This window comes from Crocodylus porosus, unplaced genomic scaffold (assembly GCF_001723895.1).
Source record: "Crocodylus porosus isolate Cpor-Errol unplaced genomic scaffold, CroPor_comp1, whole genome shotgun sequence".
Taxonomy (NCBI): domain Eukaryota; kingdom Metazoa; phylum Chordata; order Crocodylia; family Crocodylidae; genus Crocodylus; species Crocodylus porosus.
The window spans coordinates 71,784,565-71,798,920 of record NW_017728886.1 but is presented as its reverse complement, the minus strand read 5'-3'; the positions used below and the strand labels follow the sequence as shown (position 1 = coordinate 71,798,920).

The following is a 14,356-nucleotide window of genomic DNA, read 5'->3' as shown; positions in this document are numbered from 1 at the left end:
CAGCCATCTGCAGGTGACTCCTGTGCTCATCATGCTGAACGGGCAGAGTGGATGGAAGGTGGTCAGGAGCTGGAGTTGGAGCCCTGCACACTGGGGCAGGAATTAGGCAGGTGCAGCTCCCTTCCCTACCTGCTGCCCAGAGCACTACAGCAGGGAGAGAAGGAGGTAGGGGGAGCCAAGCAGTTCTCTGGGAAGCTGCAGCAGTGGCAGCAGCAGCCCTACTGGGAAGCTGTACACGCTGCCCTGGGTGGAAGCAGGTGGGACTCAGCCCCATGAGGACCACAGCAGGGGTAGCCGCAGGATACATCCAGTTAATTGGTGGGTGCCTGCCCACAGGCCACATTCAATCAGCTGGAGGGCCAAGTCTGACCCATGGGCCATATTTTCCCCACCCTGATGAAAACAAAGCCAAGATTAAAAATCTCAGCATTTGGTGCTAATCATTCAGTGAAACATTCGATGTGAGGATGTGACGTTTCTGCAGTGTGAAATTTTTCATAATGATCAGGGTCATTGTCAACCTAATGATGTAAATTTCAGAACTGATTAGGATGATGAAATATATTTTGTCCATTTCTGAACATGGGTGACTGGTGCCTCCTGAGTCGGGGGGGCATTCCCCCCCCCCCAGCAGCCGGGGGGGGGAGGGGTGGACCCTTGCAGCCAACTGCACTGATGGGTTGCGGGGAGCTGGAACTTCCGGATGTGCCGCTGGCACTTCCGAGTCGATGCAATTGGCCTCAGGGGAACCCCTCCCTCCTCGTTGGCAGAGCTCTTGCCTGCCCCTCCTGCCCATTGCCTAAGTGGGAAATGCTGCTGTCTGGGGGTGCACCAGTGCTCTCAGGGGCTGCATGTGCACCCTCTATGCACTGCCACTGTTTCTGAATATGGTCATTTTGGTAGTGAGGAAAAATGAGACTATGCTCTTTCAATAATACTGCACATATGAAGTATCACAACGTTACACAATGAAAATTACTAATACAGCCTAATGCTACCATTGTGATATACCCTGTTTACCCAGGGTTACCATGTCCAGCTTTTTCTGGACATGTCCTCTTTTTGGGTCCTCCCATCTCCATCCGGGCAGTTTTTTTAAATATCAACAAATGTTCAGGATTTGGGTTTTGCTCTATTCAGCATCAAAGTTTTTCCCAGCACTAGGCTGCAACAGGGTGGGGGAGGCACCTGCTCTTCCAGCAGGGGAAGGGAATGGGGAGGGGGAAGGGAGCTGCATGGTGGTGCCGCACCAGTGCTTGTGCTCAAGGGGCAGGGAAGCCAGGAGACACTTGCAGGGCTGGGGGGAGCAGGAGGTTGCAGTTTGGGAGTGAGGGCCACCAGCAAAGCTGTGGGCTGTAGGTTGAAAATAAGGGGACTGGCAGGGCTGGGGTGGACTGCAGGTCAGGAGTGAGGGACACCAGCAGGGCTGGAGAGGGAGACATGGGGCTGCAGGTAGGGAGTAGAGGGCACTGGGAGGGCTGAGGGATAGCAGGGGGCTGCGGGCCAAGAGTGAGAGGCACCAGCAGGGTTGGGGGAGTGGTTAAAGAGCTGCAGGTCAGAAGTGAGGGACACTGGGAGGGCTGGGGTGGCTGTGGTTTGGGAGTGAGGGGCACCATAGCAGGTGGGGAACTGTGGGTCAGGAACACAGGGCACCAGCATGGTCTGGAGGACTATGGGTTGGGAGTGAGGGGCAGCAGAGGAAGAGGAGAGTTTAGGCTGCAGAGGGCAGATGAAGGGGAGAAGAGGGCTCAGTTTCAGGGGCTATTCCATCCCCTGCCTGTACATGAAAACAAGTGAGGGGTAGGGGAGCCTTCCCCCTCATGTGGAAAAATACCTAGTCTTGGATGTGACTATAAATACATGGATACATATATATGTGTGTGTGCGCATATACAAAAGAAGAAAAACCCAAATACACTATATAGACTCTTTCTAAAATTATTTTTATAGTCATGCTTCTTAGAGAATGCATCTATAGGGGGCTACCAAAAATCAAACAATAACTGTTATATTTACTGCTAAGCTATGTTAAAACACTAGGGCACAGTATGGAGAAAGGAAGAGTTGGGTTGGAAATATGGGTTTAACTGTCTTTGAATCTCCCATGAATCTGTTCCAGGGACTATCACAGTTTGCAAACTATATGGTTTTTTCAATTCTTGCTTTCAGCTTCCCTACTCCCACTCTGGGAGCTGAGAAGGAGGAGGTAATGTATAGCTATTATACAAGTCCAATCTCCACAGGGCTGCTCTTGTAATAGCAAAAGTCTTTTTGAGATCACTATTACTCCATAGTCCCTATATACCTATAGGGTATACTACACGTCAGGCACAGAAGCATAGAAAATTATAGTTGGAAGGGACCTCTCACAAGGTCACCTAGTTCAACCCCCGCCTCAAAGCAGGACCATCCCCAACTAGATCATCCCAGCCAAAGCTTTGTCTAGCTGGGTCTTAAAAACCTCCAAGGTGGAGTTTCCACAACCTCTCTGAGTAAACTGTTCCAGTGCCTTACTACTCTTTAAGTGAGAAAGTTTTTCCCAATATCCAACCTAAACTTCCCTTGCTGCAAATGGAGACCATTGTTTCTTCTTCTGTCATCTGCCACCACTGAGAACAGGCTAGCACCTCTTTTGAACCTCCCTTCAGGTAGTTGAAGGCTGCTATTAAATCCCCTCTTAGACTTCTCTTCTCCAGACTGAAAAAGCCCAGTTCTCTCAGCCACTCCCCAGAAGTCATGTACCCCAGCCCCCTAACTATTTTCAATGCCCCCCCACTGGACTCTCTCCAATCTGTCCACATTCTTTCTATAGCACAGGCCCCAAAACTGGGCACAGTACTCTAGATGTGGCCTCACCAGTGCTGAACAGAGGGATAGATCTTCCCTACATCTGCTGGCAATGCTCCTACTAAAACAGCCCAGTGGGAACATCTACACGACACGCTATATTGCCATAGCTTGTCGCTACGACAACATAGTGTCTAAAAATAACTGTGCACCATGAGACTGTGCAGTACCAAGTGTGTAGTCAGGGGCACGTGTAGACATGCCCAGTATGTCATTAGCTTTCTTCATAACAAGAACACACTACTGACTCATATTCAAGTTATTGTCCACTGTAAAGCCCAGGTTTTTTTCTGCAGAGCTGCTGCCCAGCCAGTCAGCCCCAGCCTGTACTGGTGCACGGGATTGTTCTGTCCTAAGTGCAGGAATTTAAACTTGTCCTTATGGAATCTCATAAGATTTTCATCAGTCCATTCTTCCAATTGGTCAAAGTCTCTCTGAATCCTAGCCCAACCCTCCAGCTTGGTGTCATCTGCAAATTTGCTGAGGGTGCACTCAATGCTATCTTCCAGGTTGTTGACAAAGATATTAAACAAAACCAGCCCCAGTATTGACCCCTGGGGCACCCCACTTAGTACCAGCTGCCAATTACACAGGAAGTCATTGATCACTACCCTCTGCACCAGACAATCCAGCCAGTTTTCTGTTCACCTTACAGTCCACTCATCCAAACCATACTTCCTACTTCCTTTAGCTTGCTTGTGAGAATGTCGTGGGAGATTGTATCAAAAGCCTTGCTAACATCAAGATATATCACATCCACTGTTCTTCCCACATCCACAGAGCCAGTCAGCTCATCATAGAAGGCAATCGGGTTGATCAGGCACAACTTGCCCTTAGTGAAAGCATGCTGATTGTTCCTAATCACCTTCTCCTCCAAGTGCTTAGAAATGGATTCCTTGAGGACCTGCTCTGTGATTTTTCCAGGGGACTGAGGTGAGGCTGACAGGCCTGTAGTTCTCTGGATTCTCCTTCTTTCCCTTCTTAAAGATGGGCATTATATTTGCCCTTTTCCGATTTGGGACCTCTCCTGACTGCCATGAATTTTCAAAAATAATGGCCAGTAGCTCTGCAATCACATAAGCCAACTCTCTCAGCATCATTAGGCACATCACATCCAGCCCCAGGGACTTGTACACATGTCCAACTTTTCTAAGGAGTCCCTAGCCTTTTCTTTCAACCACTGTCTAGCATTCACCTCTTCCTCAAACTGTGCTGCCCAGTGGGAGCTGACTTTGTCTGTGAAGACTGAAGTGAAAATTGCATCAAGCACTTCATCCTCTTCTGCATCCTCTGTCACCAGGTTGCCTTCCTCCATTCAGTAAGGGACCCACACTTTCCCTGATCTTCCTTTTGTTGCTGACATACTTGTAGAAACTCTTCTTGTTACCCTTCATATCCCCTGCTAGCTGCAACTGTAATTGCACTTTGGCCTTCCTGGCCACTTGTGACAGGGGGCTAAACCCCAAGGTTTTATTCTATACCCCCTAAATTAAAGAGTGGGGAATAGAATAAAACCCTGAGGACAAACCATTTCAATATTTCCATCATATTATGGCAAGGAGCCTGATCCTTTTTTTTTTTTTTTTTGGAGGAGCCAGAGCTTGCCGGCCATACAACCCCTGAGCGGCAGGGGAGCCAGAGCTTGCCCGCAGCCAGGGGGTAAACTGCCAGCAGGCTGATCATCTCCTGAGCTATGGGGGCCCCTCAATCCTTCCTTTTGTGGTGGCAGCACACCCCAGGGCCTCCTGGGTGGGCTTCTAGTGGGCTGGGTGCTACCCCAGCTCAGAGGCAGCACCTGGCTTGATCCAACTGTTTCCTGAGCTTATCCACAGGAAGCCGCTCCCCAGGCAGACTCAGGCAACAGTTGGATCATGCCAGGTGCTGTCTCCAAGTTGGGGCAGCTTCTGGCCCACGAGTAGCCTTGGGGGTGTCACTGCTGCAGAGAGAAGCACCCTGGCCTTGAGTGGTGGGGTGAGACTGCTTTGCAACAGCAAGGATTGGGCCCCTCACTGCTTCTACTTGGAAGCAGGGTTCTGCAGCTGGCAGGATGCCTGGGGCCACCTGGGAATGGGTTGACTTGCCCCTAGGGAAGTGTGAGAAGGCAGCAGGATGGCAGCTGGGTTTGCTGGTGGCTGAAGAAGGTGGCAGGGATGGTGCATGGGGCACTAGAAACCCAGGTAGGCTCGGGGAAGCTCCAGCTTGGCAGGCTTCCAGTGCCTCCATGCACCTCTCCACCACCTTCTCTGCCTGCCAGCGCACCCAGATGGCCTCCTGCTGCCTCCCCATGCTGGCCCAGGGGCAAGCCAGCCTGTTCCCAGCTGGTCCCAGGTGGCAGGATGGCAGCAAGGACAGTGCACGGGGCACTGGAAGCCCTGGTATGCTTGGGAAAGAGTTGGATCAGGCTAGGTGCTGCCTCCAAGCTGGGACAGCATCTGCTTGCTAGCAGCCCACACAGAGGGAAGACCTGCACCCTCCCCCCCACCCCCCTGCAGCTCGCCCCCCAGCTGCAGGCAAGGCAGGATCTGGGGGGAAAAAAAAAAAAAGGAAAAAAGGATCAGGCCCCTCCCTGCTAAAGGGAGAATAGGCAAGGGGCCCAACCTTTTTTTTCAATGGAGCCTGCTCACCATTTCTGTGGCCCGTGGGAGACCTGTCAGACTAAAGGCTGCAACGCTACAAGTAGAAAGGTTGCAAACTAAACTACTTGGGGATGTGGTTTAGTTTTCAATGTTGCAAACTCATTTGAAACCCCCAAACCTTGAGCATGTGTAATGCTACTAAACCACACAAAGGAAACTTTTGTCACATGTACATGGTGACGATCATCATGTGTATAAGCACTCCCTGATTTCAACCCTGCATGCCCGAACAATATTCTTATGCTCCTCCCTAGTCATTTGTCTAAGTTTCTACTTCTTGTAAACTTCCTTTTCATGCTTTAGATTACTGAAGATTTCCCTGCTAAGCCAAGCTGGTCATTTGCCATACTTGCTAGTCTTCCTGCATACTGGGATAGTTGATTCTTGCGCCCTCAGTAAGGTTTCTTTAAAGTATCACCAGCTCTCCTGGACTCTTTTCCTTGTCAGATGGGCTTCCCAGGGGATCCTACCCATCCTACCCACTCAGAGGATCCTTCCCTGAGTGATTTGGAATCCACTTTTCTGAAGACCAGGGTCCTTACTCTGCTGCTCTTCTTCTTTCCTTTCCTCAGGATCCTCAACTCAATCTCGTGGTCAGTGCTGCCCAAATTGCCATCCACTTCTACATTCCCCACCAATTCTTCCCTGTTTGTAAGCAGCAAGTCAAGAAGAGCCTGGCTTCTAGTTGGCTTCTCCAACACTTGCACCAGGAAGTTTTCTCCAATACTCACCAAAAACTTCCTGGGTGGCCTGTGCACTGCTGTATTGCCCTCACAGAAGGTGTCAGGATGACTGAAGTCCCCCATGACAACTAGGGTCTGTGATGGAAAAACTTCTGCTAGCATATTAAATCTTAAGATGGGGCTTTATATGTGGCATGTGCACACCATTGAAACATACCATTAGGATATATTTCTTTCTTCTAATAGAAAACAATAGGATTTTATGACACTATGACAAAAACAAATGGTAATCAAAATAATTTATAATACAGATAAACTAAGTAACAGATGCAAGTATTAAAGAGGACATGAATGACCTGAAATTGAGGCAATTAAAATATATTAGTCTATATGAGTTGCTGGATTACTCTTGAAATCTTATAATAGTTGTTATATTCCTAGGTTTTTACAATGTTCACCCAGATTGAAAGTGTCACATAAAATGCACACATTGAAAATGAAAAATATATAGCTAATTAAAATTATTACAGAAGTTACTTAAAATTCTTTCTGTCAAGTGTAAATCCTCATGTAGTACTAACTCAGGCAAGAAAATGCTGTAAATTAAACAGAATTGGTAGAAAACAAATGCCAACAACAAAAATAATCACGGGTCACAAATGATGTGCATTGTCTGAGCCTCAAAGGCACGACAGGAATCCTGTAATACTGCAATCCCAAGCGTATATGCCAGCACTCCTGTGTTCTAAATCAATTAACATAATATGGGAACATTTATGTTATTTCACTGAAGAAGTAACAGCAAAACTTACCTGGTACACCAGGTGGGGTTTTCAGATATTTTCCATTGAAATGTTGAATTACTACTTCACATTTTTCTGTAGACTCCATTCTGGCAAAGAATAGGGGGAAGAAGGGAAGCAATAATTGTTATTAGAGTTCTATGAAAATGTGCAGTCAGCAAATAAAGAAGCAACACAGATGTGGAGAGGAACGCTAAAGCTACTCTAGCTGACTGCTGCAGAGAAACTGGTGTAGTAACTCATTACAATACAGTGCAGTTAGCAATAAGAACCTGCCTCCCTCAATGACTATAGCTGCATTCCTGGCTGTGTGTAGGTTGTGGTGGTGACTATGAACAGGAGACACCTGAACAAGGACATTTTTATCCTGTTTGAGCGTGTTGGAAAGACTTGCTTTCAAATTTTTTATGCACCCAAATTTCCCCTGAAGGGCATGATAAGAAGACAGGATTTGAAAGATAGTATTTCAGAATATAAAGACATAAGAACAAGGGCTGTATGAAGCTTCTGTCCCTGCTTCAATTCGGCGGAGATTCGGCCCAATTCAGTGGCTGAATCTCTGAATCCAATTTGAATCAGAGGGCCCTTTCATCTCTCTGAATCAAATCAGAAGCTTCTGATTTGGAGAGTTTCAGAAATATTTGGCGATTCAGCCATAGACACAGCTTTAAAAGTTCTTTCTACATACCTCTAGGTAGCAGGGGCTTGTGAACGCTGAGATGCTGGGGCAGATGGAGCATCCCACAGAAGCACGGGGGTCTCCCCAGCCCGCTCAGCAGCAGACACGAAAATGGACCAGAAGCACTTCTGCTCCACTTCTGGGTCTGCCGAGGAGTGCGTTTGGGGCCCATCTCCCCATGCCCTCTGGCTGGGTGACTGGTGCCTCCTGGGGTTGGGGGGGCACCCAGGGTCTCCCTGCAGCTGATTGCTGAGCCAGGGTAGTGTTGGGGGACCCCTGCATGCTCCCCAGTGGACTTCCAGGTTTGCTGCTGAGTATGTGGAAGGCCCCTCCGCACTCCTGTGGGACACTCCATGCACCCCAGCATTCACAAGCCATGCTGGTACCTCGAGGTATGTAGAAAAAACATTTAAAGCTGTGTCTATGTCCGAATTGCTAATTCTCTGAATCAGCATCAAATCTCCAGATTCGGATTTGGCCAAATCGAATCAGGGACAGCGATCTGAATTAGCTAATCAAATCACTGTCCCTGATTCGGGCTGAATCCGAATCGAATATGGCACACTTCACATACCCCTAATACGAACATAACAGAATATGAAACAAAATACGTTTATAACTGTACATTACATGGGTTCAGTTCCTGTTTCCCTGGGTGGAAACAAGACATTATTACGCAATTCATCATTCACTTCATAGCATTGTGAACTGTGATTTGCAAATATTTATAGCATCAAAGCATTGAAGTTATTAATAATAATGAGCTAGTACCTGTGTGACTTAAGTTGTTCTAAAGACTATAAAGCTGGGGCAAATTTATAGCACTTTAAGAAATGTATAAGCTCTTATGGAGGAAGACAAGGGGGAAACTGTTAAATAACAGAAAGAATTATATAATCATTACTTTTTTCTCTCTAGGAAAGCTCTTCTGAAAAATAATTTTCAATATTCTTCTTTTAGTTTGGATCTGATCTAGGTGTTCTCCAAGCTAGAAGACTTCTCTGACCTAATTTTTACTTCATTCTTACAAGTCAAGGCCCTTTTAAAATGAGTTCATAAACTCTTTCCACAGGCTTGTTAGGAAGAAAAAATAACATGTAGTGTACAGAGCATACATATTCTCTAGGGTCTCAAATTGGAGCTGAGAGGGACAGTTTGTCTCCTAGTACAAAGATTTGCCAAGCATTAGGAAAACATGAGGCAGAAAATAAGATGATTAACAGTCCAAGCAGGACAAGAGCTTTTGTTAGTTTATTTCAAGTGGACGCATTAAAATTGTGCCTTCTGGGTTCAAACTGTTAGAGTCTTTTGTATCACTGTTTCCACTGCCATATCATGTGGGATGGGCCATTTCCACAAGCACAAAGACAGCAACTTGGATTGTTCACTTTGGCTTCATTCAGATTTAACTGAGCGAATGTCTGCAGTGAGCCTTTAGAGACTCTTGTCTCTGAAAGAATAAATGCAATAAAAGTCTGTTTTCTGTAGCTGTAGGCGCTTAGTGTCAAGCCATGTTATGTTGCACCACACAGAAGTGACAATTTCATTTTAATACATGGGGCACATTTTAAACAGCCAAAGCAGCCCTTGCAAAGATTGCAATATAGAAACTGCCAAATGAAAGAGCCTTAGTGCACTTCATGCATTTTATGTGGGAAGAGAATAAAAGTGAAACCCACAGCGCTCTGGGATAAAAAGGCCATCATTTGAATAGCAGCCGTAGAAAGAATGTGCCCATTTTCTTCTCAAGTTTCACAATTAACAGCTCTCAAATGCCAGTACTAGCTATCTGTAATCTGGCACACGCTTCACTTGAAAACGACACTAGCATTATCAACTCAGTCTGAAAAGGCAGCATAATAGACAAAGCAGTCTTTACATGTTCCTTTCAGATGTGCTGCTGAATAACAAGTGCATGCACTCCTCATCTGTGCTACCTGAATCCCCTGGAGCCTTTCAGAACAGTTGTGTGTGGCAGGTAGACCATCCTTCCAGCAATATGTTAATTAGCCTGCTGCCCATTAAGTAACACTTCAGTCAACTTGGGTACTTGGATCTCCCAATTGCACATTTGAATGATATTTTTTCCATGTAAATATGCAATAGATGCTGACGGACTAAGCAATTTAGGAAACTGTTTTTTTCACCATATATTTCCTTTTTTTAATATAATTTAGGTTATAGAATGACTGGGCTGGTATGCAGAAATGATATAACTAGAAACTAGATACAGGCATGATGCTGTAATTACATATTATAAGCTGATATCACTGCCTATTAAGTTTCCCTGACACTTTTCATTACAAGACTCTATTTTAAATTGCTTATTACTTTGCCAAATTTTAAATGTTCCATGTCAGGGATCTGTCAGAGGCTGAATATGTTTTCAAAAAATGTATCCAAATGGATTCAATTGTTTTCAGGAATGCGGCTAGTACATCATCTAGCCTGGGTTATACATTTCTTTTATTTTAATTTGGCAGAGAGGTGGCTTTTTTGTCAAGTATGTCTGCCTTTCTGTTCTCATAACATCTATATTTGGCCAAGTTACAAGACCTCTGAAAAAAAAAATCACTTGTTCTCACATATGCAATAGATACTTCTTAGCAGCTAAATTCCCTGAAGATACCATCTTCACTGAGCATGGTCAGTCCTGAAAATAAGTAGGACTTTCCTGCATTTTCAGCTCTAGGTTGCTCTGAGCCAAGATGGACCTGTGTCTGGACACCTGACTGGAAGTGAGGTGTACGCTTTTGTACTCTTAGTGATTCCCCTATTAGGCTCAAGCAATAGAGAAGAGGAAGCTTCAAAATCAGCATGCGGAGGAGACAAGAATTTTATCTAGGAAAGCAGGAGGTAGATTGGGGCAAGGAACTAGAGAGAATCTGGGACTATAAAACTGAAACTGGAATGTGGGGTGGAAGAAGAGCGGCCACAGAAGTTGAAGCAGAAACTAAGCACTGGACAGAACTATATCTGGGATTCAGGAGGGGAAAGGCTAGGCTGGCAGAGATTCTAAGCCTGGCTGCTGGCAACAGAAATGGGGTGTATCCAAGGGCAGATCTAGGATTTTGAAAAGTGGGGTGCAGATGGTGTAGTGGTGTGGCATCATCACATAAAACATGACAGATTTTTCTCCAGTTAAAGAGAAACTAGAAGCTTTTCTAATATGGTAGGGGCCTGGCACTATATTATTCAATTTAAGATAAAAGCAAAAACAAATATAACTTTATTGGAATGTTCATTAACTTGCAAGATTATATAGTCACATGAGAAACAAGAAAAACGGTCAACATACATTGCTCTATTAGTTCTGTAGTCATTATATTTAAATATACATCTTATTTAAATTCATAAAACAAAATCTAGCCTTTCTGAGAGTCTTGATGCTTTCAATACTTCACTGTTAGTCATTTCTACACCTGAGTTGAAGTCTTTAGCTAGATCTAAAAAGAGTCTGCAGGGATGTGAAACAGAAGGGAAACATTACAAGGAATGGCTAAGACATAGCACAACTACAGAAGATAGTTTGAAAAGTGGAACAGCAAGACTATTAAAATGGAGAGAGAGTCATTAACACCTATGGAATAAAGAGACATTAGCAGGAATCAGGTAGATTATAATGAGTCATGGAGTCAATAGACTCTCTCAGTGCTGCCTGAATAGAAATGACACTGCCCCTCCCAGATAGTTGGTGTTAAAGCTTGGGTGGAGCAAGCACCAATGGGGGAGAGGGGTTGCAGCTGCACTACTGCACTCCACCTGGATCCACCTCTGGATGGATCTCTGATCTAATAGGTAGGGGGGAAATAAAATCAAGTGAGTCCAAAATAAAACTGCACAAGACTAGGACCAAGGAACAGCACAGTAGGGTGGGAGAAGAATCTTAATGGATCAATTGAAACTAGGAGCTGAAATTTAGGGACTGAACTGGGATTGGATGAGCAGAGAGACTAGAAACAATGAGCTAGGGTTGGGACAAAATTAATCTGAATAAGGACTGGAGGAATGGAGATTAAAGTTAAGAATTGATGCAACTGGAAAGCAAGGTAGGTGAGGTGCACAGGATGATGAGGTGAGGAATGGAGACTGTAGGGAACAACTTTGTAGGAAATAAGCTACCCAATCTGATTTGATTAAAACAGGAAACTTTCTTTAATTTACTTACTCTTTATTTCTTTTTAGATTCCTTTTTTTTTAACTTCTTTTAAAATTATCCTTCAGGGACTGACTTCCTTCATTTCACCACCCAGCCCCAGCCTGCATTCCTACCCATTGCCCTTTCATCTCAGTTCACTACCCAGTCCCAATCATTAAACTCTCCCCCTTCCACCCTCATGTTCTTATCCCTACCTAGAACAAGAATAGAAGCCTGTTCTGGCTCACCAACGCAGTAGTGGCAACTCACAGTTGTAACATCTAGTCAGGCACCTTCTCACCAGACCTCTACTGACAAGTCACAGCTGTGCAGGTCAGGGACAATAAGAGATGGTTTTTAGCCTGAACATGTGACTGCCCTAAACTTGAGCTAACACTAACACAATCAACACTGGAAAAGCTTAAAGTGTAATATGTAACAAAGCCTGCTACCAAACATTTCCTGCAGGGTCACTGAATAGTATGATTCTCATTTTTGCAGTGCCTGGATATACTGGGAGCTGCTTTACACAGCTGCAGCTGAAGTCAGTGCAAATTATGAAATGTTATTTGATTCTAAATATTCTGAAATACTAGGTCCTTAGTATCTCATATTGGGCAACCAAAATAAGTAACTACTTTTGATCTTCATTTCTTTGTTTCTCAGGTCCTTCTCTATGAAGGAGGACAACAACATTCCCCTATCTCACATGGATGTTTTGTAAATAAATGCTTTACTACTCATGAAATACTCAGATATTATGGCTACGTACAGACATTCAAAAAGCCCAAGCCTGAATTGATTCAATCTTTTTAGCTCAGTCTAACCTGAGCAGATTAAACCACCAAGCAAGTGAATAGACATTCACTTTTGATTCTGCAAATGTAGCCACATGCCTGCCGTGGCTCAAGCCACAAGCTGGGGGTGCTAGAGCACACCTGCCCTTTCCATTCTGCAGTGGTCAGAAGGCTGGAGGGAAGCTCAGGTGAGGGGGGTGGGGTGTGGCCTGGCCCTAGCAGGCCTGAGTATGACTGGGGAGGGGTTTAAACCACCACCCTGGCTTGCAGGGACCCTACTCTGAGTGTGCCTGGAGGGGGAGGGGGAAAGCATCCCCTGCCAGGCTTTTGGCAGGTGGTGGGACTGTGGCCAGACCCTGGCCCCCAGCTGGCACTGAAAGGTTGATCCCTCCCCCCTCCAGTCATATGGTGGGGGTGGAGGAAGAGGAGGTGTAGAGCCCTGCCTATTGCAGCAGCTGTGACAGCCTGGCTTGGCCTGGTTATGGGGAGCCAAAAGCAAACTGGGTGCACAGCTCCCAGGCTGCAGGCTGAGCCACAGCCAGCTGGGAAGGGCCCTGCCCCCACGACCCAGCCCTGCCCCTTTGCACCTACCTTCAGCAGCACCCCACAGTCCTACGCAAGACAGGCAGATCACACGGCCATGCCAGCCAGCATCTGGTCATACCCCCGTCCTTTCCAATGAATGGAGCAGTGAGGAGGTGTGCCCTGAAAGGGGCAACAACCCCTGTCATGGTGTCCCGGGGAGTGCAAGCCTTTTCCCAGAGTGGGGACTGAGCTGTGGGAACCCCACAGGGAACCCCAGCTGGAGTCTGCCTGGCTGGGGCACAGCAGCCCCTGCCAGGGGGCACTCAGCCTGTGCAGGGGTAAGCAGCGGAGGTGGCAGATGGTGCTGACAGACCACAGCTGTGGTCTTTCAGTGAGAGAGGGGAGAGAGGGGGGAATAAATCCCCTCCCTGCCCCCTTTGCCTCAGAGGGCCATACCTGCTGGTGTCTGGCCATGCCCCTGCCCCTGCTGCTGACAGTGGCTGCTATGCTCCGTTCAGGCAGACCCCAGATGGGGTCCCCTGGGAGGAGAGGGGAGTCAGGGGGGATTAACACCCTCCTCCATCATCCCTTCAGCTGCCCAGGGCCAGTGTCTGGTTTTGCCCCATTCCCCCTCCCCCACCACTGGAGCAAGAAGCGGGTGAAATGCCTGGCAGGGACTCAGATGAGGACCCATATGGGTGGGAGACAGCAGTCACTTGAGGCCAGCATCTGGCCATGCCCCCCACTGCTTGAGCAGTGAGTGTGTGTGTATATGGGGGGGGACACCTAACAGGGGCTTCTCTGCTCCATCCAGGAAGACCCTGATTGGGGTCTTCCAGTGAAAGAGGGGAAGGAGGGGGAAATAAACTCCCTCCATGTCGTCTTTGCCCCAGGGGGCCTTGCCAGGCTGGCATTTGGCCACGCCCCTGCCCTTGCTCCTGCTAGAGAGCAGAGCAGCAGACAGCATAGCCCAGCACAGGACTGCAAAGCATCCTGGTATGCTGGGGGACTTTGATTTAACTTAAATGAGGGAGGAGTCTGGGACAAAACTTCCATAAGCTCATTTGACCTCAATCAGTAAAGTCTGACACTACATTGAACCAGGTTTATCTTTAACCCGTTTGGGCCATTCTGAAACTGGTTTATGTGCACTGAACTTCTGCTCTGTTACAGGTTTAAACCAGTTTCTGATCACTTAAACCAGTTTATGTGTAACTTCCATCCCTAGCCTATAGGTTTTATCCATGG

General features: G+C 46.6%; 1 protein-coding gene across 3 annotated transcripts in view; it reads right to left on the bottom strand.

Annotated features, from left to right (window-relative positions):
- RBMS3 (RNA binding motif single stranded interacting protein 3) overlaps positions 1 to 14,356 on the bottom strand; it is a 542,868-nt gene that overhangs the window by 221,643 nt on the left and 306,869 nt on the right. For all 3 annotated transcript variants that reach the window (XM_019536251.1, XM_019536258.1, XM_019536241.1), the window contains exon 5: positions 6,979 to 7,058. In XM_019536251.1, the coding sequence (XP_019391796.1) occupies positions 6,979 to 7,058 (80 nt within the window). The remainder of the gene's footprint in view (positions 1 to 6,978; positions 7,059 to 14,356) is intronic.